At 34.8% G+C, this 26,575-nt stretch overlaps 1 protein-coding gene and 1 long non-coding RNA gene across 13 annotated transcripts in view; one reads left to right on the top strand and one right to left on the bottom strand.

Annotated features, from left to right (window-relative positions):
• Positions 1-26,575, top strand: part of ITCH (itchy E3 ubiquitin protein ligase) — a 212,757-nt gene that overhangs the window by 174,155 nt on the left and 12,027 nt on the right. For all 11 annotated transcript variants that reach the window (XM_081292449.1, XM_081292445.1, XM_081292447.1 and 8 more), the window contains 10 exons: positions 1,543-1,627; positions 6,329-6,457; positions 13,647-13,719; positions 14,667-14,738; positions 16,628-16,716; positions 18,964-19,123; positions 19,306-19,439; positions 19,774-19,914; positions 24,925-25,045; positions 25,677-25,781. In XM_081292449.1, the coding sequence (XP_081148575.1) occupies positions 1,543-1,627; positions 6,329-6,457; positions 13,647-13,719; positions 14,667-14,738; positions 16,628-16,716; positions 18,964-19,123; positions 19,306-19,439; positions 19,774-19,914; positions 24,925-25,045; positions 25,677-25,781 (1,109 nt within the window). The remainder of the gene's footprint in view (positions 1-1,542; positions 1,628-6,328; positions 6,458-13,646; positions 13,720-14,666; positions 14,739-16,627; positions 16,717-18,963; positions 19,124-19,305; positions 19,440-19,773; positions 19,915-24,924; positions 25,046-25,676; positions 25,782-26,575) is intronic.
• Positions 4,484-26,575, bottom strand: part of LOC308647933 — a 39,507-nt gene continuing 17,415 nt past the window's right edge. Inside the window, exon 3 of one of the 2 annotated variants that reach the window (XR_014021734.1) lies at positions 4,484-4,702. This is a non-coding gene — a long non-coding RNA (uncharacterized lncRNA). Of the gene's footprint in view, positions 4,703-7,477; positions 7,548-26,575 lie in introns of those variants that run through there. The other variant, XR_014021735.1, reaches the window with a different exon arrangement.

The raw sequence follows: 26,575 nt of genomic DNA, 5'->3' as shown, positions 1-26,575 counted from the left end.
AATATTCAAGATTTTGGAACTGGTTATATTAAGGAACAAAATCATTAAAAAGAATCAGTGTAAGCTGAGTGTGTAGCTGTGTGGTAGAATGCTTGCCTAGCATAAACAAGGCCCTGGATTTTATTTCCAACACAGCAAAATAATTAAGTTAATAAGTAAGTATGTAGAAATAAATAAATAATGTCTATCTTAATTGAATTTTTTTTTAAAGAGAGAGAGAGATTTTTAACATTTATTTTTTAGTTTTCAGCAGACACAATATCTTTGTACGTGGTGCTGAGGATCGAACCCAGGCCGCACGCATGCCAGGCAAGCGCGCTACCGCTTGAGCCACATCCCCAGCCCTATCTTAATTGAATAATGCCAAACATATACCAACAAAACAATTAAGTTATTACCCTAACCCCCAACTCCCACTTATGTTTAAGAAATGAGGTGATATAGTAATGTAGTGTGGGAAAAAAATCTCTGGAGATCTGAGTTCCATATTATCTCTACTTCTTAATTATGGGGTTTGAGGGTAGGTCACTTAACCTCTCTGAGTTTTATCTTCAGAATAAAAATAAAACCATCTGCCAGGCATGGTGGTGCACACCTGTAATCCCAAGCAAGGGTTCGGGAGGCTGAGACAGAAGGATTATGAATTCAGAGCCAGCCTCAGCAAAAGCAAAGTGCTAATAAGCAACTCTCTAAATAAAATACAAAAGAAAAAAAAAGGGCTGGGGATGTGGCTCAGTGGTCAAGTGCCCTTGAATTCAATCCCCAGTACCCGAATGAATGAATGAATGAATGAATAAAACTTATCTACTTCTTGGAGCTATTAAGAATAAAATGAGGGCTGGGGAATGTGGCTCAAGAGGTAGCGTGCTCACCTGCCATGCGTGCAGCCTGGGCTCTATCCTCAGCACCACATACAAACGAAGATGTTGTGTCTGCCGAAAAAATTCTCTCTCTCTCTCTCTCTCTCTCTCTCTCTCTCTCTCTCTCTCTTTAAAACTGATCATTAAAAAAAAAAAAAAGAATAAAATGAGGGCTGGAGTTGTGGCTCAGTGGTAGAGCACTTGCCTGGCATATATGAGGCCCTGGGTTCAATCCTCAGCATCACATATAAATAAATTAATAAAAGATCCATTTACAATTAAAAATACAAAAAGATTTTTTTGAACTAAAGATATGGCTCAGTGATAGAGTGCCTAGTTGTGTGAGGCCCTGAGTTCAATTCCCAACACCACAGAATATTAAAAAATATCATATGTAAGAAGCTAAAAAACTTATTTTGCTGCTATTGGTTTGACTGAACTGAAGGGTCCGGTGGGTAGGACATTGATTTAAGTCTGGCTTCTGGGATGTAATTTTATTTCTATAACTTTAGTTAGTTTGTATTTAATAGTCAAAGAATAAATTAAACTTTTAAAAGATGTGATACTACAAAATCAATAATGCAATGAGATGGGCAAATTCAGTTCGTTTTGTCTTAGTTTCAGGAAAAAGACTATGCCAACATTAATGTTTTTTGTTTGTTTGTTTGTTTGTATAATAAAGAGAAGAGAACTGATAGCAATGGCAGAGTATATTTTGTCAACCACAACACTCGAATTACACAATGGGAAGACCCCAGAAATCAAGGGTAAGAACTTTTAGTTACTAGTGTATTTATAACTTTTTAAAAATTGCTTACCTATTTCTGACTCAGTTGCATATTCTTTCCTCAAAGGCCTTAAACATTGATCTCCTTTCCATTCAATGGAGAAAATTTTTTACTTTCATATAGTGAAAAGCTTAAGAGTTTCTTGAAAGTCTGAAAAAAATTCCTTATACGTGAAAATAGTCTTATGTTCAAATATTCACTTCTATATATTTATTAGTAGTAAAATCAGATGAGTAAGTATAAAGCAGGGTTTCTTAATCTGTGATTACTGGATAAAATTTGGGGTATGTGTCTTACAGGGGAAAAAATATGTCCTCAGTTTTACTAATCTTTACGTAAAATTTAGTATTTCCTTCTATTATGCATATGAGGCTATGACCTAGTAGAATTAGCAATGCCTAGGACTTTGCCACCAGAAGAAATCACAAGGTTTGAAAAAGCATTTTGTGATTGTTGTAGATATCTCAAAATATTCTTTGCATACATCATTATAAGAATTATAAGCCAGGCATGTTGGCGCATGCCTGTAATCCCAGTGGCTCCAGAGCCTGAGGCAAGAGGATCGCGAGTTCAAAGCCAGCTTCAGCAAAAGCAAGGTGCTGAGCAACTCAGTAAGACCCTGTCTCTAAATAAAATACAAAATAGAGCTGGGGATGTGGTTCAGTGGTCAAATGCCCTGAGTTCATTCTCTGGTACCAAAACCCCAAAAAACAACAAAAAACCCCACCCAACTTAAGGCTGGGGGTAGAGTTCAATGGTAGAGCACTTGCCTAGTATTTGTGAAGCCCTTCATTCAATACCCAGTACCAAAAAAAAAAGAAAAAGAAAGAAAAAGAACTTGCTAGTTAATGTATTAATAAAGCGACACAACTCTCACAAATTTGTCTTTAAAGTTTTAATAACTACACCAAAGTGGCACCTATGAGTACATTACTTATCTTAGTAACATTACATAATAGTCTGTGTATTAGTTTACTAGGGCCATTGCAATAAACTCTATCAAAAATGGAGTAGTTTAAAGAACAAATTAATGTCTTTTAGTTCTTGAGGCTAGAGCCCAAGAGATCAAGGTGTTAGCAAGACCATGCTTCCTCTGCTGTCACTAGGGAAAGATCTATTTCAGATCTTACTTCTGGTTTCTTACAATTCTTGGCTTGTCAGCATTATTTCAGTGTTCACATGGCTTCCTGTGTATACATTTCTGAACACAAATTTCCTCTTTTTATATGAACACTTGTTCTTCAGAGCCAGTGACCACCACCCCCTACCATATGCCAATATGACATCATCTTAACTGAAACATTGCAATAACCCTTTATCCAAATAAAGTCATATTCCAGGGTACTGGTAGCTATAACTTAAGCGTTTGGAGGTAGGACACATTCAACTTGTAACAGTCTATAAAACCATTCATTTATCAGATTGCCAAATGTTTCCATTATGCAAGGAATTTGGCAAATTGTACAATCAGTTTAGATAGTAACCACAAGTTTGCGGGTCCCCAAGACAATTCCCCCTTCAGACCAGCTGCCAAAAATTCTCACTACAGATACTCAGAATTCATTCATATCTACACTAAACCTTATACTCAACAACCATGTTTATCATAAAGAAAGAATATAAAATAGAACCAGCAGAAGGAAGAGATTTATAGAGCAGAGTTTGGGAAGGTTCTAGATATCCAACAGTGTGGAACAATATATATTGATGTTCGGTATTTTTTTTTTTAAGTTGTAGATGGACACGATACCTTTATTTTATTATTTTATTTATTTATATGGTGCTGAGGATCAAACCCAGTGCCCCACACATGCAAGGCAAGCATGCTACCACTGAACCACAATCCTAGCCCCTGATGTTCAGTTTTGAACAGGATGTCTCTGGTATCTAGAATTTTTATTTGGGTTTGATCATATTCTTCTCTCTTGGCTGACATCTTTGTCTTTATCCCTACCTGGAGGTTTGAGATAAGACCTATTTTCAAGTTCCTCCTGAAGTCAAAACTGATGTAGTATGTCCCAGGTCTCTATCATCAGATCACCTCCCAGTAGTTGAGGACAAAGACCAGACTTCTCTTGGGAATGATTAATTCCTCATGACACGTGTTTCAATAATTTTTGTTCTAAAGATATTCTTTAAATGTAAAATATATATTTTGGGTACCAACAAATGACAGTGTTTTTTATGGAATTATTATGTTTAATTTGAATATATTCAATTACATGAAAAAATAATTAAGATTTTCAAAGATGAGATGTTTTTAATTTTAATTTCTCTCAAAAATTTTATCTTTGAGTCTGGGGATGTAGCTCGGTTGTTATGTACTTGCCTAGCATGCACAAAGCCCTGTGTTTCATCCCCAGCACTACCCCCCCACCCCCACCCCCGCCCAAAAAATATATCTAAGGATAGAATTGAATAAATCAAGCCAGACACAGTAGTGATTCCTATTACTCAAGAGACTAAGGCAGAAGATGGCAGGTTTAAGGCCAGCTTGAGCATCTAAGTGAGATCCTATCTTAATATTAGAAATAAAAAGGGATAGGGACATACAGCTCAGCGATAGAACACTGATTCAGACTGAGAGAATTGAGCAAGTCATCTTTCTATAATTTTTTCACCCTTGAGCTTTTAAAGTTTTAGAGCTAAATAGTAGAATAATATTTCAATAAGTAGCACAACTGACCTAGTTCTAATTTATTTTGTTTTCAAGACAACTTGTTACTGAGCCTATCCTTCAACCAAAATTTCAACAAAACTTTTTTGTATTTTTTATAATCTATTTTATTTGATATTTATATTCAATTATATGCATACAGCTAGATATTCTTAATCTTTTGATGTAGTTTACAAAATCTGGTTCGAAACAGTGGTTTTTCTGAAGTATAGCCCTTTATTTTGCAGAAGTACGGTTGAGGAAAGTGACACTATTAACAGCAATAGTGGCTAAATGCCTAAATGACTCCAGATCCTCCTGTTGTTCTTTTCTGAGGTGAACTTGAACATTTCTATTGTTCTTTTTTGTACCAAACCCACCAGATGAGAAAATTGAATCTGTAAAATAGAAAAAAATGAACGAGCACATATGGATAAATATTGCAACATTTATTACACCTAACCAGCTAAAAAGACTGGTTACCATTATGTCAGATACACAAATAAAGACAGCAAAAGAGGTATTCCATAGTTCCCTATTTATTCTAGTATAATATTTTGAAATGTAAAAATAAAAGTTTTAGGTTTATTTATTCTAATACCTCACTTATTTTAAGTGATAACCGATTAAAATTAAGTCAATTATGTAATTCCTATTCTAAATTTCATATAATATTTTCAAGGGGGAGGAGTTGTTGTCAAACAGAAATACTGCAACGTGTTAGATGCTCTGCTAGTTGTATAAATAGGAAGTACTTTGAGATGCCCAGGAAAGAGTCATCAATCTCTTGTAGTAGGAGGAATAATAATAATTACAATATGAAGCATTACTCTGTGCTAAACGTCTTACTTACCTCATTCCTCGTATAATCTTATTACATAAACAATGTTATTTTCATTTTATGAATAAAGAAAAATTAAGTTTATTTTATTTTTGGAACTGGGGATTGAACTTAGGGGTACTTTACCACTGAGCCTCATCCCCAGCTCTTTTAAATTTCTATTTTGAGACAGGGTCTTGCTAAGTTGCTTTGGGTCTTGCTAAATTGCTGAGACTGGTCTTGAATTTGCCATATTCCTGCCTCAGCCTCTTAAGTCCCTGGTATTACAGATGTTTCACTGCACCCAGCAAAAGAAGATGGAGTTTAGAGAGATTTAGTTGTTTTCCTAGTATCACAAGTTTTCAAGATATAAAGATAGGTGTTAAAGAAATAGAAATACTTAATTAAAAAAATTTTTTTTGAGTTGCCTTAACAAAAGAATAATAGAGATTTGGGTCAAAGGCTTCACTTGGAGATGAGAGAGATCATGTCTTGATTGGGAAAATTATGACTAGCCATATTCCATGAAATCACAGGATTTATGTAAAGAAGTTAGAAGTTTGGGTGCAGAGAAAATGTAAAAGGGAACATTCAAGGCCAAGGTATAGAAACTGAGTAAATGCCAGGTGGAAGAATATAGAACTTAACATTGGAAGTGGTATAACAGTGCTAGCACTTTAAAGGAAGAACTAATTTGATGCAGTCTCTTATTTGAGAAAGATACTCTGTCAGCCATATCAATATAAGAGCCAGAGCAGAATGAGACTAGAGGGAGGAAAACCCATTTAGGTGACTGTTGAGGACGTTTAAACAAAAGACAGTTAATGCCCAGAGTAAGGATGGTTGTGGAGGTAGAAAATAGGGATGAAGATAAAGACTTTTAAGACAGATGGGCAGAACTTATTTAATCATGAGATGTTTAAGGTGGGTTATGAAGTAGATAGAAGAGCATAGGCCAAGAATATGGTGGAAAATTGAGTGGTGATTGAGTGGTTTTTAATGTTAAGTTCTAATGATGTGTTTAACGTATACATAGGATGTCCAAATAGAGTGTCTAGTGCACAACTGAAAATCTTAGACCAAATTGTTTTCTAAAAGATTTTATACTACATTAATATATATTTATGGATATTTTTAGTTTCTGTACTTGACAAATCAACAACTCTTTAAAATCTTGTTTATATTTTTTCCCTATGTTTTGTAGTCAGTTAAATGAAAAGCCGTTACCTGAAGGCTGGGAAATGAGATTCACAGTGGATGGAATTCCATATTTTGTAGACCACAATAAAAGAACAACTACCTATATAGATCCACGCACAGGAAAATCTGCCCTGTAAGTATTCCAAACATTGTAGATTGAAAATAAAAATAAAATAAATTTCTCTGTTTTGGGGCAGGGGACAGTTACTGGTAATTGAATCCAAGGGCATTCTACCACTGAACTATATTTCCAGACCTTTTTTATTTTTTATTTTGAGACAGGGTCTTTCTAAGTTACCGAGTCTCAAACTTGCCATTTTCCTGCCTTGCCTCTTGAGTTATTGGGCTTTCAGGCATTCACCATTGTGCCTGATAATTAATTTCTCAGATTTTGACAAAGATCTGAATTAGCAAGGAAGGGAAATCTCACTATTTCTTTCCCCCACCCCCACTGTGAGTGCATGTGTGTGTGTGTGTGTGTGTGTGTGTGTGTGTGTGTGTGTTATTTCTAAGCATTCAATCTACCACATTGAATTTACCACTGAGTTACAACCCCAGCCCTTTTTATTTTCTTCATTTTGAGACAGGGTTTCACTAAATTGCTCAGCTTACCCTGAATTTAGGATCCTCCTGCCTTAGCCTCCTGTGTAGCTCGGATTACAGGCGTGTGCCACAATACCCACCTTCTTACTATTTCTTGAGTTGGCTTGCCAGTAGATCTCTATGTACTGTCCTTTGCCCATTTTTTTTCTTTGCTCATTTTTTAATCAAGTCATTGGGGGTTTGGGGTTACATTTTAGTTTTCTATATATAATCATGAATTGATTAATGATGAGGATACATTCTGAGAAATGAATCATTGTATGAACAAAAGAGTATACTTAGATAAACCCACTGCTTTCTGTGAATCTAGGCTGTGTTGTATACGCACCCTACCTAGATGATGTAGTCTTTTGCTTCCAGGGCCATGATGAACAGATTACCCGATTAAATCGAGTGCAGGATAAAATGATGTAATCAAGAGACACAGTAAACACAAGATATGTGAGGCTGCTGCCAGCATAACATGGAATACTATTTTACAGTAAACTCTTTGTTTTTATATAACTAGGAGTACAGTTAAAATAATGATTGAAGGCATAATCGCGCTCGCCTGGCATGCGTGCAGCCCAGGTTCGATCCTCAGCACCACATACAAACAAAGATGTTGTGTCCACTGAAAACTAAAAAATAAAATATTAAAAAAAATAGTAACATAGTTTTTAATTATCATTATCAAGTATTATGCACTATGCATAATAGTATGTGCATAATAGTATGTGTATAATAGTATGTGCAATATTTTACTATGACTGGCAGTGCAGTAAGTTTGTTTATACCAGCATCACCTCAGACGTGAGTAATATGTTGTGCTACGATATTAAAGATGGCTGTGGCGTTATGAGACCATTATCTTAAATGTGGTCTGTCATTGACTGAAACATCATTATGCCATGGGTGACTATATTCTGAATATTAATTCCTTATTAGATACATGAATTAAAAGCATTTTCTTCCATTTTTACTTTGGATAGTGCTCTTTGATACACAAAAGCTTGAAAATCTGATAAAGTCCATTTTGTCTGTATTTTAGTGCCCATGCCTTTGGTGTCATTCCCAAGAAATTATTGCCAAATCTAGGTTTTTTCTTCTCCTAGGTTTCCCTCTGAGAGTTGTAGAGTTAGAGCTTGTACATTTGGGTGTTTGATTCATTTTGAGTTAATTTTTGTATATGATATTGGATAAGGGTGCAATCTCAATTTTTTATGCATGGATATCCAGTTTTCCTAGCAGCATTTGTTAAAAAGGCTTCTTCTTTCGTTACTTAGTCTTGGCATCTGTATTAGCCAGCTTTCCATCACTTTAATAAAATACGTGACATAGGCTACTTAGTACAGAAATTTATTCCACTCAGTTTTGACCAGAGTCTAAACAGGCTGAATGAGGACTGCCACTTGCCTACATTACCTCATGGCAAATGGTAGTATATCACAGTGGAAGAATATGTAGAAGTAATTGGTCATCTTTTTTTTTAATATTTATTTTTTAGTTGTAGTTGAACACAATACCTTCATTTCACTTATTTATTTTTATGTGGTGCTGAGGATTGAACCTAGGGTCTCCTCATGTGAGGCAAGTACTCTACCACTGAGCCACAACCCCAGCCCAAACGGTCATCTCTTAAAGTGGGTAGAAAGAAAGTACAATCTGGGTCCCACAGTCCCCCTTGAGAACACACCCCCTAATGATGTAATGATCTCCTAGTAGGTCTAACATCTTAAAGATCCAGAGCAACTCCTAATACCATTACCCTGGGGATATTCAACATCAAAACCTTCGAGGCAGCCTTGTCAAAAATTATTCAATATGTTGGTGAGGGTTTCTTTTTGGGCTTTCCATATTCCATTCTATTGGTCTAAATGTCTGTCTTATGCCAGTGCAACACTGTTTTGATTACTATGGCTCTGTAGTATGTTTTAACATTAGGAAGTATAAATCCTCTAGCTTTGTTCTTCCTTTTCAAGATGATTTTGGCTATTGGGATTCCTTGATATTATGTACTAATTTTAGGATTTTTTTTTGTCCTATTTCTACAAAGATGTTCTTGTTATTTTGATAGGAATTACATTGAATCTATAGATCTGTTTGGTAGTATGGTTATTTTAACAATACTAATTCTTCTAATCCATGAAATGTGGATATTGTTCCATTTACTTGTGTTATTTTTAATTTCTTTCAACAGTATTTTGTAGTTTTTGATAGACAAGTCTTTTACCCTTCATTTCATTCCTGAGAATTTTATTTTTGCTGTTATTGTAAAAGGAATTTTTTTAAAATATTCTGCTACTTTTCTGAATTTGCTTATTTTAACAGCTTTTTTATGTGGAATCTTCAAAGTATTTCCTGCACAAAAGATCAAGTCAATATACAGGCACAGTGGTGCACACTTGTAATCCCAAAGATTCATGAGGCTAAGGCAGAAGGTTTGCCAAGTTGAAGGCTTGTCATGGTAACTTAGTGAGACCCCATTTCAAAATGAAATATAAAAAGGGCTGGGGGTGTAGTTTAGTGGTGGAACACTCTTGGGTCCCAGTATCAGGAAAAGAAGAAGAAAAAAAAGGCATATCATCTGCAAACAGATCATTTTACTTCTTCCTTCCCATTTTGGATGCCTTTGATTTCTTTTTCTTGCCTAATTGTTTTGGCTGTAACTAACAATAGTATGTTGATCAGAAGCGATGAAATTAGGCATCCTTATATTATTTCTAATCTTAATGGAAAAGCTTTCATTCTTTAACCATTCAATGTGATGTTCATTGTGAGATTTTCACATACAGCCTTTATTATGTTGAGGTAGTTTCCCTTTATTCCTCATCTGTTGAGTATTTTTTATCACGAAAACGGTATTGAATTTTGTTTAATGCTTTTTCTGCATCAATTGAGATGATCATGTGGGTTTCTCCTCTTCATTCTGCTAATGTGGCATATTACATTTTTTTTATATGTTGAACTGTCCTTTCAGTCCAAGAATAAATCCTACTTTATCAACTTCATCAAAAGGATTAAAATGCTAATCCTTTTAATATTTTGCAAAAAGTTTTTCCTAATATTTTCTTGAGGATTTCTATATCTATATCGGTAAGAGGTATTTGTTTATAGTTTTCTTTTAGCATTTATGTGACTTTCTTATCAAGGCAGTTCTGCATGCCCCCCTCATTATCATTTACTTTTATACTTATGCATATTAAAAGCTTTCATATTTAAAGCAAAAACTGAGAAATGAGGCCAATTGAGTATTAATGAAATTGTAGAGGTAATTTATATGGAAATAAATAAATAGATACTATTGTATCATTCATTTTAGTTACAATTAAGTTTGGGTACATATAACATGAAAACCCAAAACAATAGTGGCTTATAAAAGTAGAAGTATATTTATCTCCATCTTTTTATTTATTTATTTTCATGTGTATGCCTATGTAGACACATAGATGGTTAGTAATAATAAGTAAACTGAAATATTCAAATAACCCAAAAGAATGCAGAAAAGGACAAACAGAAAAACAAAAAAATACAAGAAAAAAATAAACAATAAATGTTAGACCTAAACATCTCAATAATTGCATGAAATCTAAATGAATGTCTCAGTGAGAAGTTAGTCAATATAACAATATAATTTGGCCAATCACTCCTCAGCACTTTCCCTGTCCCTCCCTGCCTCCAACTCTTTGATCCCTTTCCTCTACTGATCTCTCTTTAATTTTCATGAAATCTGCCCCACCTTTCTTTTCCTTTTTTTCCTCTAGCTTCCACATAGAAGGAAAAAAAATACAACCCTTCAAATAACCTAAAACCTTCTGAGTTTTACTCATTTTGTTTAACATGATGGTCTCTAGTTCTATCCATTTTCCTGCAAATGAGAAAATTTCATTTTTCTCTATGGCTGAATAAACTTTCTTTATATATATATAATCACATTTTCTTTATCCATGCATCTCTTGATGGACACCTAGGCTGGTACCATAATTTCATTATTATGAATTATGCTGCTTTTCTCCATCTTTTAAAAATAGTTCAGGCAAGAGTATATCTTCTAGGGTACTTGCCTAACATTCACAAGGCCCTGGATTTAATCCTTAGCACTGCAAAAAAAAGAAAAAGAATTTTAAAAAATGGCCATTGAGACACAGCCATGTGTATTGTGGCTCAAGGGGCGGGGGGTGGGGGGAACATCCCAAGAGAGATTAGGAAATATTTTGTACTAAATCCTAATGAAAGTACAACATATCACAATCTGTGAGATTTAGGTTAGTAATCCTGAGAAGACAGTTAATTGCTCTAAAGGATTAGATCAGAAAATTAAGAAAGGCATGAAATCAGTGATTTCTACTTCCCCCTTAATAAACTTAGAAAGAGGAATCTCCTAGTAAGTACAAGAAAGGACATAAAAATAATAGCAGTAATCAATGAAAAGGAAATGAAACAGTAGAAAAATCAAAAGTAGAAGGATCTTTGAGAAGCAGTAATAGTATTGACAGCCCATAGTAATCCTGATAAAGGAAAAAAGAGAAAATACAAATTACTAGTATTAAAGCAAAAGACCTTTATCTAGTAAAAAAATGAAATTCATAATTAAAGAATTTTCCATAAACAAAATTTTGGTTTGTAGCCAGGCATTGTGACACATACCTGTAATCCCAGCAACTCAAGAGGCTGAGGCAGGAGGATTACAAGTCTGAGGCCAGCCTAGGCAATTTCATAAGACCCAGTTTCAAAATGAAAAGTAACAAGGACTGTGTCTTAGTGTTACAGGGTTTCTGGGTTCTATCCCTAGTAACCCGAAAAACAAACAAACAAACAAACAAAAACCACTGGTCTAGACAGCTTTACTGGTAAATTTTATCCAACTTATAAAGAATAAATAGTATCAATCCTATTCAAATTCTTCCACAAAACATAAGGGATGGGAACACTTCCCAAATCATTTTATGAAGTTTCTATAATCCAGGTACCCAAACCAAATAAGAAAAGTATAACAAAATAAGACTAAATATTTGTTTATTAATATTTCTGAGAACATAGCTGTTAAAATTCTTAATAATTATAATGGCAAATTGCCAGATATAAAAGGGATTATTTTACTACCATCAAGTGAAGTTTATCCCAATAATGAAAGTTTTAATATATCCAAATCAATAAAATTTACCATATTAATAGATTAGAGGAGGAAAAAACCTATGGTCGTTTCAGGAAAAGCTTTTGACAAAATACAAATTTATGATAAAAAGCCCTAGCTAGGGGCTGGGGATGTGGCTCAAGCGGTAGAGCGCTCGCCTGTCATGCGTGCGGCCTGGGTTCGATCCTCAGCACCACATACAAACAAAGATGTTGTGTCTGCCGAAAACTAAAAAATAAATATTAAAAATTCTCTCTCTCTTAAAAAAAAAAAAAAAAAAAAAAAAGCCCTAGCTACCTGGAAAAGCTCTTACCCACAAAAAGGAAACCATAGTTAACATCACACTTCATGATGAAGTACTCCAAAAGATCAAGAATAAGACAAGAGGGATTCCACCTCTTGGGTCCCCTTCTTCCTCCGGGAGAAGTCTTTTCTGCTGTCCTTTAATAAACTTCTAATTTCTACTCTGAAAAAAAAAAAAAGAATAAGACAAGAATGTTTACTTGTCACTACTGTCATTCAACAATGTATTGGTAGTTATAGCTATGGCAATGAGATAAGAAAAAGAAAAAATTGGAAAGAAAGAAGTAAAACTGTCTCCCCACCACCACACACAGATAACATATATAGAAAATACTAAGGAGTCTAGAATATATTAGAACTAGTAAGTGAATTTAACAGTGTCACAGGATACAAAGTCAATAACAAAATCAATTTTATTTTTATACTGAAATTCATTCAACATTTAGAAAATGAAATTTAAGGTAGGCTAAGGAGAAAACCAGTTGGTGTGAAGTCCAGGGCTAGCTGGGAAGCCCCAGAACATCATATTGATCTAGGTTCGTCCCTTCCTCTTCTTTCCACATACCTTTATTTTATTTTTAAATATTTATTTTTTAGTTATACTTAGAGACAATACCTTTGTTTTATTTATTTTCTTAATGTGGTGCACATCCCAGGCAAGCACTCTGCCACTGAGCCACAGCCCCAGTCCTAGGTTTCTTTCTTTATGTCCTACCATCCAGAGCCTGTTCTCCATCCTCAGTATCATCCCATGGTCTGTGACAGATAGCTGCTGTGAAACTTCTTCTGTCAAAGTCTGCACTCCCGTACTGGAATATGGAGGAAGGGAAAATTGGAATGGGAAAAAACAAAAACAGAAATTTCCCTTTCCAGCTCTCTCTATTCTGAAAGTCTCATATGACATTTCCATTTAGAGTTCCTTAGCCAGACTTGAAGTGATATGAACAAATTGAGAAACAGTCTTTATCCTAGATAGCAGTCTTGCCTACATGACTATGAAGAGTTTTATTTAAGGAAAAAGCATAGATAGCATTCTCAGAACTCCCTTTAACCAGCCCTGTTAGGTTTGGCTATATATAAAAAAATCCACAACAGTGGCTTCAGCAAGATCAAAATTTCTGTCTTTTCCTAAAAATTGAACCTGGGAAAACATTCACTAACAACAAATTTTGTGTTTGGAATGTGCTATTCTGAGTATTTTTGTCTTTTACCACTAAATTATGAAATGAGTGGGGTGTTTGCTTTCTTTCAGCATTCTTTTACAAGCAGCCATATTTGTCACTTAACCCTTGTTCTTCCTCAGAGACAATGGACCTCAGATAGCCTATGTTCGCGACTTCAAGGCAAAGGTTCAGTATTTCCGGTTCTGGTGCCAGGTTAGTATTGGGACTGTATCTCTATACTTACTTTAGTTTATTAAGTTACTTATATTATTACACAGTAATTTTGAAAATGATTAACTCCTGGAAAAACAGGTAAAATGGAAAACATTAGAACCTCCTTCCCCTATTTTTAGGACAAAGAAATACATTTATTGATCTGGTAATTTGTAGCTTTTTTTTTTTTAATCCAGAAGATTAAGCTTAAAATCATTTGAATAATAAAACATTGTCACTTTTTCCTCAGTACTCAAATCTTCAAATATGTTAAAACTTTTTCTAATGTATAATCTGTGACCGACCATTTTCATATCTATTGTTTGATACAAATGACTAATAGGTACATATATGTTCATACACAAATGACCACATATATTCAAACGTGTTGTTTAGAGTGTTTTTCTAAATGTGATCAGCTGCTTCTAATGTCTAAATAAATTACTTGAATTAATGATTTTATGGGTACTAAGTAAAATTATTACATTAGAATGTTGTTTTATAAAATATTTCTAAACTTCAAAATCCTCTAATTAACTGAGAAACCAGAAAAATCAATTCGTTTTTTTAAAATAAAGTTAAGATTTATTTGAGTCACTAAAGTAAGCATTGTGATGGGGTAAAATTGGGGGTTCATAACCCACTTCAATCTAATGTATGAAATATGATATGTCAAGAGCTTTGTAATGTTGTGAACAACCAATAAAAAATAAATAAATAAATAAAAATAAAGTAAGCATTGTGAATAAGATTTTTTTCCCTGTTTCTCCTATATCAAATAATATGTAATCAGCATGAATACTCACAAATGCATTGGTAAACACTACTGAATATAAATTCATGTTATTTTTTTGTTTGTTTGTTCTATGAACAAGTAAGACTTTTCCCTTTTTGTTTTTTAATAGGTAATTTTAATAGAATTGACTTAAATCATTCTTATATTTCAGCAATTGGCCATGCCACAGCACATAAAGATTACAGTAACAAGAAAAACACTGTTTGAGGATTCCTTTCAACAGGTATTGTCTTGTTTACTGAGTAGTTCTGCTAAGCCAGAGGCACCTTTTGGTGTTAACAGTTTAACCCAAACAGTTTTGAACTTGAGTTTGGAGTTCTTGAATTTTTAAATTTAATCTCATTACAGACTACCTTAGTATTTATCATTTAGGAACATGTACATAGTTTTGTGTATGTGTGTATGTGCGTGCGTGCGTGCTCGTGTGCCTCAGTGTTTGTTACTCATAGTGATTAGTGAGTTTCTGATTTCCACTTCTATGCTGTTTGGTGTTTGATTTGAAATAGATATAAAAATAGGGAAATAGGTTATCAATGGGCAAAGGTCTTAAAGTATCCATATGAACATTGTGGAATGGGAAAGGAGATGGGATGACTTCATTTTTACACCCTGAATTACTTAGATTTTTATTATAAACATGTTACTGTTACAATTAAAAATTATTTAGGTGTAGGAAACAAAATAAATGGTCATTGATGGCAGTATCTGATAAAGGATGTGTTAGATTTTCAAAATAGTCAACAATTCTTTTTACTTGCCCCCAGAACCTGAATCAATTTATCAATCAACTTTATCTTGCAGATATTACTTTAAAAAAATACTTATTTATTTTTAGGTGTAATTGGACACAATGCCTTTATTTTATTTATTTATTTTTATGTGGTGCTAAGGATTGAACCCAGGACCTCGAACATGCCAGACAAGCGCTCTACTGCTGAGCCACAACCCCAGCCGTATCTTGCAGATATTACTAACAACCAACTATAACTAAATGTTAAGTGATTGGCCATGCCAATGGGGGCAAATGTGTTGAAAACATCTGGCTAATCCTTGTTTAAGATCAAATGTAGAAGTGATTATTTTCAAGATATCATTGTAGCAACAACTCAAGAACTAACTGAATGCAAAGGGGAAAGAGATTGAGATAGTTGGCAGTAGCTGGCTACTTGCTTTTAGAAATACTTGTGTTCATTTTCTAATGGAACCTCAATTATTAATATTAAAAGGGAAAGGCAGTTTGCATCCTGCTCTGTAGGAGCAGACAACTTTTTAGTGGGACTTGGAGCTTGACTGAGACCATTTAGAGAATTGTGGTCGTACCCCTTGATCTGATGTTAGTCTCCAAGATCATTCTATACCCTAGTCTTTGCTCATTTCTAGTTTTCATATTCATAATCACCCTTTTGTCACTGAGTAATCAGTCTGTGTTGAGTGAGTTTCTTGGAACATAACTTGGAACACAGCTAGTGTTAAGCTGTGAAATAGGCTGGATATGGTGATGCAAGCCTGTACTCCCAGCTGTAGGAAGCTGAAGCAGGAGAATTGCAAGTATGAGACCAAACTTAGCAATTTAGGGAGACCCTGTTCCAGAATAAAATAAAAAGGACTAGGGACATAGCTCTATGGTAGAGCACCCCTGGATTCAATCCCCAAAATGACCAAAAAAAAAAAGAATAGCACTATTTAAAAGAAAATTACATAGCCGGGTACAGTGGTACACAACCTGTAATTCCAGCACCTTGGGATGCTAAGGCAGGAAGATTGGGAGTTCAAAGACATTGTCAGCAACTTATTGAGAGCCTGTCTAAAAATATTTTAAAAAGATATTGGATGTGACTCAGAGGTTAAGTGCCCATGGGTTTAATCTCTGGTATCAAAAGAAAAAAAGAAATTTATATATGTATAAAGTATACAAAGATACAGATATGTATAACATATAAAATGTTTTTGAAATTTAATGTGTTTTCTATATGTGTGGTGTTAACTAGATCACAAACAGCATTTTGTGTCCTGGGGGATTTGAGTTACCTTTAATGAAGAAAGTGTCAGATTTGGAAGTGATAGAATGATGTTTCCACAACTGCTTTTACCAATTTTCTTATTATTTTGTAGATAATGAACTTCAGTCCCCAAGATCTGCGAAGACGTTTGTGGGTGATTTTTCCAGGAGAAGAAGGTTTAGATTATGGAGGTGTAGCAAGGTAGTGATAATATGAATACTCAGAATTTAGTTCCTTTTTTCCAAAGGTATCATTGCACTTTGCTTGCGAGTATTATTTTCTCAATCTTATATTTCAGGAAAATGAAATATGGCAAATTTTTGTAGCTTTATTATGCTGGAGCTACAGAATTTCAACAAACATTAATTCAGCACTTTCTAAGGTATTGCTAGTTGACTTCACCTACATCATTCATTTAGCCCTCAGAACAACCCTGTGTGATAGAATTCTACAGATGATGAAGTTTAGAGATTCATCTAACACACATAATAAGTTGTATAGCCTGGATACAACCACCTCATGTCTGTTTCACAGAGCATGCAAGGCCCTTGACATTTCTTCCTCTACATAGTACTGATACAGATAATACACAATTCCTAACTGATATTAAAAATCTGTCATGAGAATACAGAGACTATATAAAATAGAGTTGAAAATCTTAATTCTTTTTTTTTTAAGAGAGAGAGAGAGAGAATTTTTTTAATATTTATTTTTTAGTTTTCGGTGGACACAACATCTTTGTTTGTATGTGGTGCTGAGGATCGAACCCGGTCCGCAGGCATGCCAGGCGAGTGCGCTACCACTTGAGCCACATCCCCAGCCCGAAAATCTTAATTCTACTTTCTTCATATTGGAGCTACTAATCAAGCCCTGGAAAGTAGCCTTCAGGCAGAAATTGTGTTTCTGAGCAGGGCATGTGGTTTAGTGGTAGAGTGCTTGCTTAGCATAGTGGAGGTGCTGGGGTAGATCCCCAGAACAGCAAAAAAAGAGCCAGGCAAGTCTAGAAGCTGAAACAGTAGAATTACGCGTTCAAGGCCAATCTCAGCAACTTAAATCATTTCTCAAAAGAAAAAAGAAAAAGAACTGAAGATGTAGGTTAGGGATAAAGTGCCCCTGAATTCAATCCCCTGTATGAAAAGAAAGAAAGAAAAAAATCACTTTCCTTATTCCATAGCAATATGTCATACCAGGGCAAAAATTTACATAATAGTGGCAATGTGGAAAGGTAAGGACTTTGGAGTCAGGAGTGGTATTAATGTTTTCTTTTCTGAACTCAATAGTGTGATCTTCGGCAAATATCTTCAGCTGTAAAATAATAATAATGTCTGTCTATCTTGGATTATTATGAAGAATAGAAATACTTTAATGAAATACTTTAATAGAAATACATTAATAACCTAGTTCAGAGCCTAAGTCTTTCTGTGCTCACTAACTGGTGACTACATTTTAGTAATCCTTTATATTGTGACATAAATTTCTTTCAAGTATATGAAATAGTCAGAAGTAAATGAGTAGATGGGCTGGGGTTGTGGCTTAGGAGTATAGTGCTTGCCAAGCATGTGTGAGGCCCTGGGTTTAATCCTCAGCACCTCATGTATTGTGTCCAACTACAACTAAAAATTGAATATTTAAAAAAAAAAAACAAAGTAAATGAGTAGAAACCTTTAATTTTGAACAAGTTAAAGATAATTCAGGAAGAGGCCAATTATTCAGTCTTATTAATCACTAACAATATTAAAAGCAGCATTATTACCAGAGGCCATGAACTAACAGGAAAAGAGGTCTAGGAAACTGATAACACAATGTTTTGTTCCAGATTTGTTCTACCAAACCCATACATGTTATATAGTTAATAACCACAATGTCAGGTTAATATGGGTAGATATTTTCAGAGCACTTGAATTGGTGCTTTTAACAGCATTTTCTCAATTTTTAAGGAGCTGGAATTACTTGGTTTATTGCCTCCGAAATTGGAGGGTTGTTCACATTCATCCTAAATGGAGGTAGTGGCGGTACTTGTTGAAGATCACCATGGGACTTAGCAATGCATGGAATATTAGATGCATTTCAGCCACTCTCATCACATGAGTCAATAGTGAATTTTAACTTGTCTACATGTAGTAGCATTTCATCAGTTCCAAGACTAATATTTTCAAAATTGGACTGTGTATTACCATTATAATTGGAAAAAAATGTTAGTGGTTCATCAAATAAAGGTGCATTTAAAGTCAATAATGGGTTAGATTTTTTTGAAATATAACAATAAGCAATGTATAAATATCAACACATTTGAGCAGAAGCAATGAAAATCAACAGATTAGATTAGAGGTTAGACAACTAGTACCACCTAAGGAATGTAGATTCCTGAGAATGTTATAGCATTGATCTTTGATTTGTTGGCATTGTTACTTACGAGATTTTTCATCCTGAGTTTTCTTTTGATTTCAGAGAGTGGTTCTTTCTTTTGTCACATGAAGTTTTGAACCCAATGTATTGCCTGTTTGAATATGCAGGGAAGGATAACTACTGCCTGCAGATAAACCCCGCTTCTTACATCAATCCAGATCACCTGAAATATTTTCGTTTTATTGGCAGGTTTATTGCCATGGTAAGTGCAAGTGGAGAACTGTGTGTTTACTTTGTTAAATCAACAATATTAAATTTTCTTACATATGCCATAAAAGATCATTTGACAGGGGAGTTTTTATAAATGAAGAATACACCTAATGTTTAGAAATAAAATTACTTTCATATAGTTATCTGAAATGATATTGTTTTCTTTTTGTATAGGCTCTGTTCCATGGAAAATTCATAGACACAGGTTTTTCTTTACCATTCTATAAATGTATCTTGAACAAACCAGTTGGACTTAAGGATTTAGAATCTATTGATCCAGAATTTTACAATTCTCTCATCTGGGTTAAGTAAGTTTCTATATATATTTAATTTATTAGAATAGAGTCTATATGCTTTCATTATGGTATTAGTAACTTATCAAACTATAGGCATGTAATTGGTTTATTGAATTTAAATGATCTGCACGTCAAACTTGTCTCTCTGTTTAATGTGATAAATTTCACAGGAGTACCTTAAGAAACTAGGTAGTAATATGATGGTTTAAGAGCATATAACCTTCTAATTTCTTATTTTGATGTTATAGTTTAATGTTAATTATTTTAGACCAGAGGCCTCAAGTCAAAACTTGAATTATGTTTGAATTCGTGGACATGACAAATAGTGCTAATTTTATTTGTACAGAGAAAACAATATTGAAGAATGTGGTTTGGAAATGTACTTCTCCGTTGATAAAGAAATTCTAGGTGAAATTAAAAGTCATGACTTGAAACCCAATGGTGGCAATATTCTTGTAACAGAAGAAAATAAAGAGGAATATATCAGGTGAGAGAGAATGTTCCTTTTGATATAGTTTAGCATTTCTGTTGATAATTTCCTATTAATAGTAATTGACAATATTTCAAAAAAATTTCCTTTTGTACTAATCATTATTCTATGTAAGTAGTTATTTCTCACTCACAGTTTCAGCCCAAAAGTGGGAGTTCCAAGGGTAGAAATGCTAGATCATTTCTTTTAAATTCCAATTCTGTGAACACTGTGCTAAATATCATTTCATTGCAAAAAAATCTCAAATTTGTATGCTGATATTTTCATGGGGAATATTTAAAAATTGGGCAAAATTTATAAGAAAATAATGGTTTATGGTATTTCCTCTATAATGCTTTGCACTGGTTCATTCTTGTAGTTACTGGTCCATTCATGTCTTCTCGACACCAGTTCTGTCTAATCAGGGTTAAATTGAGTGTATCTGCTGCTGCTTATGTTTCAGTTTCTATGTCTCTTGCCTGGTTTTCCCTTCATAATTAGAAGTGTACAATTGTACCCATCACCAACTACTATGTATAATCATTGTTTATTAGTTATATAATATAGCCTTTCAAAAATTTAGTTTAAACTGGATGCGTTGGCATACGCCTATAATCCCAGCTACTCCTGAGGCAGTGAGTTGTGACTTCAAGGCCAGGCTGGGCAACTTAGTGAGACCCTGTCTCAAAATAAAAAGAACTGAGGATGTAGCTCAGTGATAAAGGGCCCCTGGGTTAAATCTCTTGTCCCACCCAAATAAATAAATAAATATTTTTGGGGGGGGGGGTATTTTTTAAGAGGTATAATTTAGAGTAAAATGCCGAGAGCTTACCTAAGTAAATAGTTAATATTTTGGCAATTTTGTACCAGAGATTGAGTCCAGGGGTGCTTAACCACTGAGCCACATTCCCAGCCCTTTTACTATTTTTTTTTTAATTTAATTAGTTCATTCAAATAGCATACATTATCTACAACCCCTAATTAAATATCTAAGCTCTATAGGAGACAGATACATTTCAAAAAATAATTATCTTCAGTCACCAAAGTTAACAGGTGGCATGTGACTCCTCCCTGGCCAGGGGCTCAGCTCTGCTGTTCCAGAGGCCCATGGAGTAGAGACTGGTCAGCTCCGCTAGACTAACCTTGCAGGGACCCCTGGGCCAGCCTGGGGCCTCTGCAGGGCCTGCATCCAAGGCCTGACTGATGTGGATGGAGCTGGGGCCATGGGGCTGCAGGCAGGTGTGGGGCTATCTGCCTGGTTGTTCAAGGCCTGCCCTCAGATGGGGCCCTGCCCCACACTCCAAGCAGGGTTCCATGTCCCTTTTGAGAACCTATGAGATGGAGACATCTGTTTCCCAGCCATCTACTGGCCTGCACTACTGCATTGTGAGGGGAAAAGCCAGGGCGTCGCTGAGGCCTCCAGTGCTGTTGGTGCCGCCTCCTGTCTGGCAGGAAGCTCTGGGGCCCCCGCTGGGTCTGCTTGTCCACAGCCTTCCACAGCAGGTCCTGGTCCAGGCCAGATGGGTTCACTCTTCCTCCTCCCTGACTGCCCCTTCAGACCCTGAGGCAGCATATGGACAGTCCTGCAGGAATGTGGTGAGGGGCCTGGCTAGAGAAAAAGTGGGAAGTGACTAGATACTATTTTATTTTGAGACAGAGTCTTGCTAAGTTGCTTAGGACCTCAGCCTTCCTCGTCGCTGGAATTACAGGCATGTGCCATTGTCCCCAGCTGCTAAATCACTCTTAAATGTCAGTTTTGTAAACATTATTCAATATAGCATCATGTCCCTATAAAGATGACCTAAGGGGCTGGGATTGTGGCTCAGCGGCAGAGTGCTCGTCTAGCACGTGTGAGGCCCTGGGTTTGATCCTCATAAAAATAAATAAACAAAATAAAGATGACCCAAATTAAACTATGGGACATTTTTTTTTTCCTTCTTCTGTCCCCCCATCCCATAACGGAGCAATACCATACGCATTTCCCTTCTCCTGGCTGAGAGGCAGCTGGTTCAGTTTAGTTTTATTTCTATGTCAGATCCTGGACTTCCTAAAATGGAATCATATCATGTACTTTTTTGTATCTGTCTGTTTTATTCAGCATTATGAGATTTATCATGTTTTATGTTTCAGTATTTTATTCCTTTTTGTTGCTGAGACATGTTTCATGCTATGTGTACATCACATTTGTATATCTATTCTCTCGTTGACATTTCAGTTGTTACCCTCTTTGGGGTTATTATGAATAAAGCTGCCTTGAACATTTTTATTGAGCCTTTTTGTGAACCATGTTTGTATTTCTCTTACATAAATACCCAGGAGTGAAACTGTTGGGTGTTAGGGTGGGTGCTTAACTTCATTAGAAACTTGCTGCCAGTTTCTTAAAGTGGTCCTGCCATTTTATAGGCCTACTAGCAGTGTTTGCATTTTTGTTTTACAATCTTGCCAATTCAGTATTGTCTGTAGTATATCCTTGTAGTTTTAACTTCCATTTCATCCTTCACTTATGGTATTGAGTACCTTTTTGTACATATTGATTATTTGTAGCTCTTTTGCCCATTTTATGATGGACATTTTGTAATTGGATGTCTTTCATTGGTTATTTTCTAATATGAGCATTTAAAGCAGTTTCTAGTTGAAACTATCACAATTGTGGGACATACCTTAGCTATGTCCCACAATTGTGATAGTTTTCATTATCATTTAGTTAAAAATATTTTTTAATATTCATTGTGGTTTCTTCTTTGATCCATAAGTTATTTAGAAGTATATTGTTTAATTTCCAAAGCCTGGGGATTCTTTCCAACTACCTTTGTTTTCTAATTTAATTCCATTTTAGTCAGAGAAGAGTCTCTAAATTATTACATTTTAAATATTTTGAAACTTGTGTTATAACCCAATGTGTGTTATATCTGGTACACTTGAAATGTTATGTACTGCCATTGTTAGGTTAAAATTCTATAAATGTCAATTAGGGTCAGATTGGTTGATGATATACTAAACTTTTCTATATCCTTATTGATGGGTTTTTTTTTGTTTTAATTTTTGGTGCTGGAGATTGAAACCAAGACCTCACACAGGTTAAGCCTGTGCTCTACCACTGAGCCACACCCCTGGTCTTATTTTTTGCTTCATGTATTTTGAAGCTATGTTATAGTTATAGTATATGTTATAGTATATTCTCATGTATATTATGCTTGCAACTAATGAATTGGCTCTTATGAAATGTCATTTTTCTATTCCTGTTATTATCCCTTGGGTTAATTAGTTTTTTTATCACTATGGTCAAAATATCTGACAGGGATAACTTAGAGGAGACATTTTTATTTTTGACTCAGGATTTCAGAGGCTTAGTCCATGATTGACCAAACCCATTGCTATGGGCCCAAGGTGAGTCAGAGCATCATAGCGGAGTGCACAGTGGAGGAGTACTATTCATGGCTGTCTAGAAAGTAGAGAAAGAAAGGGAAAGGGGTCACAAGGAAGTTGAATCTTTCCAGGGCATGCCCCACAGTGACCCATCTCTTCCAGCCATGCCCCATTTACCTACAGTTACCACCCAGTTATTACATTAAAACTAATATGGAGTGATTAGGTCACTGCTCTCATAATCCTATAATTTTACCTCAGATTGTCCTATATCAAAACCATAACATCCACTCCAGCTTTCCTGTGATGAGTTTATTTACATAGTATATTGTCATATCTAAATTTGTTTCTTGAAAGCAGTGTATTTGGGCTGGGGATGTGGCTCAAGCAGTAGCGCGCTCACCTGGCATGCATGCAGCCCGGGTTCAATCCTCACCATCACATACAAACAAAGATGTGTCCGCCGATAACTGAAAAATAAATATTAAAACTTTTTTAAAAAAGAAAGCAGTGTTGGGCTGGGGATGTGGCTCAAGCGGTAGTGCGCTCGCCTGGCATGCGTGCGGCCCGGGTTCAATCCTCAGCACCACATACCAACAAAGATGTTGTGTCCACCGAGAACTAAAAAATAAATATTAAAAATTCTCTCTCTCTCTCTCTCTCTCTCTCTCTCTCTCTCTCCTCTCTCTCACTCTCTCTTTAAAAAAAAAAAGAAAGCAGTGTATTCCTAGGTATTATTATTTTTATGGTTTTTATTATTTTTATATATAATGGTTAAGTTTTGCTGTTTGCAAGTCTCACCTTGCTATCTGTTTATTTCCTAAAGTCTGTTCTCCTTTCCTACCTTCTTTGAGTTGATAGATCAATTATTATTGGTTTTTATTCTGCTGGCATTTTAGTTAAACTTCACTTTTTGGTGATGACAATAATGATTACAATAATATGCATTCTTAACTTGTCTCTATTTACCTAAAATTTATATTATAGCACCTCTTCTACAATATAAGAAGCTCATAAGAGTATAATTATACTTATTTCATTCCAGTCCCTGTTCTGTTGTTGTTATATTTATGCATATATTATAAATTTCATAATACCTTGTAACGCTAAAGTGTTATGTATGTGTATAGCTGCTGGATTTGGCAGATTGGATCTGATAGACAGTAAAGACACTTTTTTATATAAGATGGTATTTATTTGAGTAATTATATGGAAGCAAGAGCAAAAGCAAAAGTGATAGGTGAGAAAAAGAAGAAAGTACATCACTAGAAAGGAGGAAACACCAACACCTGAAGTTACATAGGAGTCCCGGGACAGCTTTTCAGCCCCTGAATATTTGATATTAAAGAAATATCATTCTCTTTTTTGTTGTGATAATGGTGTGGTTATGCTTTTAAGAAACTTTATGCCAAGAGATGCTTAAAATTTTTTAAAAAAATTTATTTTTTCAAAAGAAATTACTCTAATGTATGAGCTAATGGCATGGATGATATAAGATAGGCATTGTGATAAAGCTTGGATATGTTTACAAAGGGGTTCATTATACTCTACATTTATGTTTCAGGTTTTTCATAATAATAAAGTTTAAAATGTTTAACTTTATACTAGAATTTAAAGGTAAAATGTAAACTTCCTGATAGCTTTTTCATATTTATTTGCCAGAATGGTAGCTGAGTGGCGGTTATCTCGAGGTGTTGAAGAACAGACACAAGCTTTCTTTGAGGGTTTTAATGAAATTCTTCCTCAGCAGTATTTGCAATACTTTGATGCAAAGGAATTAGAGGTAATGAATTTTTCTTCATTCCCTTGCAGCATGCTAGTAAATAATAACTTCAGGTGTCTACTTTTAAATTCACTTTTCCATCTTTCCAGTGGCAGTAGTATTTTTTCTGCTGGTATGATGTTTTGAAACATCCTCAATGGTTAAAAAAATCAAAATTTATGGAGGGGACACAGGTATTGGAAAGATAGTGGAATGAGATGGACCTCACCTACCATAAGTACATGTATGAACACACGAATGGGTGTGATTCTATTTTATGTACAACCAGAGACATGAAAAATTGTGCTCTATATGTGTACTATGAATTGAAATGCATTCTGCTGTCATGTATACCAAATTAGAATAAATAAATGTAAAATTAAAAAAAGAAAAATCATAATTTATCCAAAAATGAAAGATCATTATTTTTTTAAAAAGTGTTACATTAATACTTCTTTACAATTGAGTAGATTATTTCTTGAATATATATATGTATGGAACCATACGTGAAACTTGCTTTCCTAGGTCATAGATCCGATTCTTGACGTACAGTTTATACCTGCTATTAATGTTTTTTATTAATATTATCTTATGTCAATCATTTTTTTATAAAGTCACCTAAAGAAACAATTTGTCTTTTTCATCCCTAAAGGTCCTTTTATGTGGAATGCAAGAGATTGATTTAAATGACTGGCAAAGACATGCAATCTACCGTCATTACACTAGGACAAGCAAACAAATCATGTGGTTTTGGCAGGTTTGTTTCTAAATTTGTTTCAGTTGGTAACCACAGCATGAAATTTCTTCAAATTTACCACAATAAGTAAAAGAACAAAATATACCAGTGTGTGCAGTCCCCTCAGTCCATCCTATGCATTATAATACCAGTTATAGTAAATAAGTATAGCTGAGCATGGGGGTGCACACCTATAATCCTAGGGATTGAGGCAGGAGGATTGCAAATTTGAGCCAACCTCTACAATTTACCAAGACCCTGCCTCAAAATAAATAATTCAGTGGTAAAGTGCCCTAGGATTAAATCTCCAGTAAAGGAAAAAAAAATCACAGATTATAGATATGAACAACTACCATATTCATACTGGGGTTTGAGGTTTGAACCCAGAGGTGCTCTATTACTGAGCCATATCCCTGTTTTGAAACAGATTAAGTTTTCTAGGCTAACTCTGAACTTGCTGCAATCCTCCTGCCTCAGCCTCCTGAATCATTAGGATTATAGACATGTGTCCTCTAGCCTTTTATCACCATTCTCTTTAAGACTAAGTAACCAACATACATACCTTACACATTTGCCCAGATTATAAGACAATTCCCGTAAATTAGATTCACATTTAATTTATTTATTTTTTTATAGTTAATAAAAAGCTTTATTTTTAAACAAATCTTAAAAAATCAACTTTATAAATTTATCAATTTTTAAATATAAGGAAGGACTGGAAATACATACATCAAATTATTCTTTCATTAACATTAACATACTTCTCTAAACAAGTTAATATGTGTACAAATACATAAATACATACAAATAAATAC

This window comes from Spermophilus citellus (genome assembly GCF_964194105.1).
Source record: "Spermophilus citellus genome assembly, chromosome: 4".
Classification (NCBI taxonomy): domain Eukaryota; kingdom Metazoa; phylum Chordata; class Mammalia; order Rodentia; family Sciuridae; genus Spermophilus; species Spermophilus citellus.
The sequence above is the reverse complement of the archived record's forward strand: the minus strand, read 5'-3'. Positions and strand labels throughout refer to the sequence as shown.